Raw genomic sequence first — 3,193 nt, 5'->3', positions numbered from 1 at the left:
GCATATTGCCAACATCTTGCTCTAAAGTTTTGCCAATGAAGGATGTGCAGGCAGAACGAGAAGAGGAAGGTAACTCAGTGTCTATTATGTGCTCATGTGTCAGTAGGGATGCCTTTTACTGTGGCACTCACAGTCATAAGCACAGGATTCCTTCCTCTTCCCTACCTCTTCATGTTATCTTCGTTGTGGATGGTTATATGTATATGAAAAAATAAAGTTGCTTTTTGTCCTTCCATAAAAAAGCAATACTTTTGTCACACTGAGTGTAAAGAAAATAATGAGCTGATAGGGACCCTATACTGCATTTTTAATCAACTGCAGCATTGATAGAGCCTGTCATATGACACATATAAGTCTCTCAATACAATAATACACACAAAAATTAAAACACAAAAATGGTTCTAATTTTACAATGAGTGCCTGAGGAGAGTAGGAAAAGTCAAAATATGTTTCATGAAGCTCCCTTGCTCTGAAATAAAAGCCATCCTGGAGACTGGGCAAGGAAATCTTTCCCCCGTCTGCAATGGGTTAAGGAGAATTGATAACAATAGAATATGCTTTAGTATAGTTTCTGTAATGTATATTAATTTTAACTCTATCATTTGCAGGCTGGAGTTTCTTCAAAAGAACAGACAGATACCTTCAGAAAAGGCAATCACAGTCCTGGTAAAGGGAAAACAAAGAAGATTAGCAGCCCCATAAAACTTCCGAAGCTCAGCCCCACAAAACACGTCTTGTCGAGCCCTACCAAAGAATTCAAGAGTCCCGTCAGGCTGGAGGGAATTAGGAGTCTGAAGAGGAAGACACAAGACCGTACCTCAAGCCCATCCAAGATCAGATCTAGCCCCAGGAAGCACGTCTCGCTCCCGACGAGAAACCTCCCCGCAAAGGCCCCTCAGGCAAGGGAGAGAAAGAGCCCGAGGAAGAGACTGCCACAACCGTCACCCGAGAAGAAGAATCGGAGTCCTGCCAAGAAGAGGAGGGTGGAAGGGATGAAAGCGGGTGAAAAGGGGAGCAAGAGGGAACAGGTGTTGGGCTTAGACGAGCTGCTGGAACAGGTGAACACTAGCCCCTCTAGTGCCAAGGTCCAGGCAGCAAAATCACGAGACGACTCCCCTGGTCAGAGGAAGGTCTCTTTGAGAAAAAATAAGAGGGAATTCTTTGATAATAGGTATGTTTCCTTTATTTTTCACCATCATTGTTTAAAACTCAATTTACAATCACACGAACACATATTCTTTGCATTATCTTTCACCATACTTACCTGATTTATTAGGTGTAAGTTCTAGCATGAAACTCACTAGTGGGTCATGCTGGGGCCATCCTGTGGGATCAACTGTAGGATTTGAAAAATTAATGAATAAATGAAGTAAGATAAAGATTTATATATATATATATGTTTAATTATGAATTCATGTATATTTCTAGCTTCGACGTAGTACCTCAGAAGAACGAAGAACCCGGTTATGCCTATCTGGGAGACGTTGTCAGAAAGAGAGATGCTCGCAAGCAGCTACAAGGCTGGGGGTGTCGGGAGTGTGAGAAATGGTACGAACACCAGGACCTTGACCCAGAAGAAAGGCAGGTGCGTGTAGTAGAGTGATTTTGTCAAGTCATTCAGATTTAGGGAGAGTTCTCTATCTGATATCTGGTGATCTCTCTGATTTCAAACGAGACTTGCTTTGTTTTGTTTCGGATTAAGTTCTGTAAGTGATTCCCCCATTTTTATTCTTAGCAGGAAGCGAGATTTTGATAATAAGAAAGATGTCAATCCTATCTTGTTATCAGTTCTATTTCAAAGAAATATAATTGGAACATCCTGACCATATTCTTCATCATGATGAGTTTTTATCCCCGCATGAATTGATTGATCGTTCAATTCTCTTTCCGCAGAGATTGATGAACAAGTGTTCCAGACATCGCAGCAAGCACAACCCAGTCACCAACACACCCAAGCACTTTTGGGACCCGGGATGGGTGGACTCGGATGAATCGACATTTTAGCGATTATAGAGGATGCATTTGAATTGCATGTAATAGCAGTGCTGAAGGATGAAAAGAGGTTTATAAGATAGAGGTATTTTTGTACATTTTGGAGTATTTTTATGATTTGTTATTGAATAAATGTAAGATATAGATATCGTTTTTGATGATTAACCTTGGAGTAGCTGCGTGTGTATGTTTGCAAAAGTGTACATGCAACAAATGGAGTACACTGAAGAAAGTATTGCAGCAAACCTGAAACTTGCCTTTCTCTGCATAATGGTCAATGCACTGGCTTATGCATGCCAATGCTTCTCTCTAATTCTCTTTTCCATACACTTTTCCTCGCACATACGCTGTGGAATAGCTGACATGAGTCACATTACACAAGTTCCTCTTGTAGTGGACTTTTTAACAATGAAGTGTACTTCTCTTGCATTTTAAATATTTTAGTGGTTTTGAAAAGTAAAATGTTCATCTTCCTTGAGAATAAACATCGCTATCACATTTAATTCTCTGTAGCAGTTGCAGAGTAAGGAAGAGATTGTACATAAATTTACAACCTTGATAACCTGGCACTGGATTTAAATTTCTGAAAAAACTTCCAAAGGGTGTTCACAGGGACTGCCTGTAAATCCCTATTGTCATACTTAAGTGTGGGTATATGGGTAATGTCCAGGAAGCTGATTATAGTCTGGTGAGACAATTCTTTATTGGGTGATGTAGTCTACTTCTGTTGTCTCTGGGTGAGTGGGGCTGAGGCGTTTTCTGGGAGAGCATTTCGATATTTTAATCAAGTGTGTTATCACATCATTTAATTACAAACATAGAAAAAGCCTTCATAACCTGTCATTTGTGTGTGTGAGTAAAGGTGAGTAAAAATGTTTCCAGTTATAACATGAAGAATAGCTGTTGAAATGATGTTTTGACAGTGCTTCCGGTCTGTCATGAGTATAGGTGTGTCAATTGCATTAGGTTTAGGTCTAAGGCTGAAAGAGGGAGGAGTATGTCTTAACAGGAAGCTTGCTTGACGGTATGAAACTAATGCAATAAATCTTAAAATCCTTGACAATCAGTGGATTAGACTTCTACCATGGTGTAGATGGGAGGAGAAATTATATAGGAGGATAGCAAGAGAGTCTTGGGGGTGATAAGAACCAGTATTGAATGTGAAGCTGGAAGTTGAAGGGATAAATGATGAATATCAACA

At 40.0% G+C, this 3,193-nt stretch overlaps 1 protein-coding gene across 1 annotated transcript in view; it reads left to right on the top strand.

Annotated features, from left to right (window-relative positions):
• LOC122252704 (uncharacterized) overlaps positions 1 to 2,138 on the top strand; it is a 4,579-nt gene extending 2,441 nt beyond the window's left edge. The window contains exons 3-5 of the mRNA XM_086535875.1: positions 609 to 1,171; positions 1,429 to 1,585; positions 1,894 to 2,138. Coding sequence (XP_086392001.1) covers positions 609 to 1,171; positions 1,429 to 1,585; positions 1,894 to 2,004 — 831 coding nt within the window. The 3' untranslated portion in view covers positions 2,005 to 2,138. The remainder of the gene's footprint in view (positions 1 to 608; positions 1,172 to 1,428; positions 1,586 to 1,893) is intronic.
• Positions 2,139 to 3,193: the final 1,055 nt, after the last annotated feature.

This window comes from Penaeus japonicus, unplaced genomic scaffold (genome assembly GCF_977035675.1).
Source record: "Penaeus japonicus unplaced genomic scaffold, GWHDUDI00000001_assembly GWHDUDI00000004, whole genome shotgun sequence".
Classification (NCBI taxonomy): Eukaryota; Metazoa; Arthropoda; class Malacostraca; order Decapoda; family Penaeidae; genus Penaeus; species Penaeus japonicus.
This window is presented reverse-complemented; position numbering and strand designations above follow the sequence as displayed.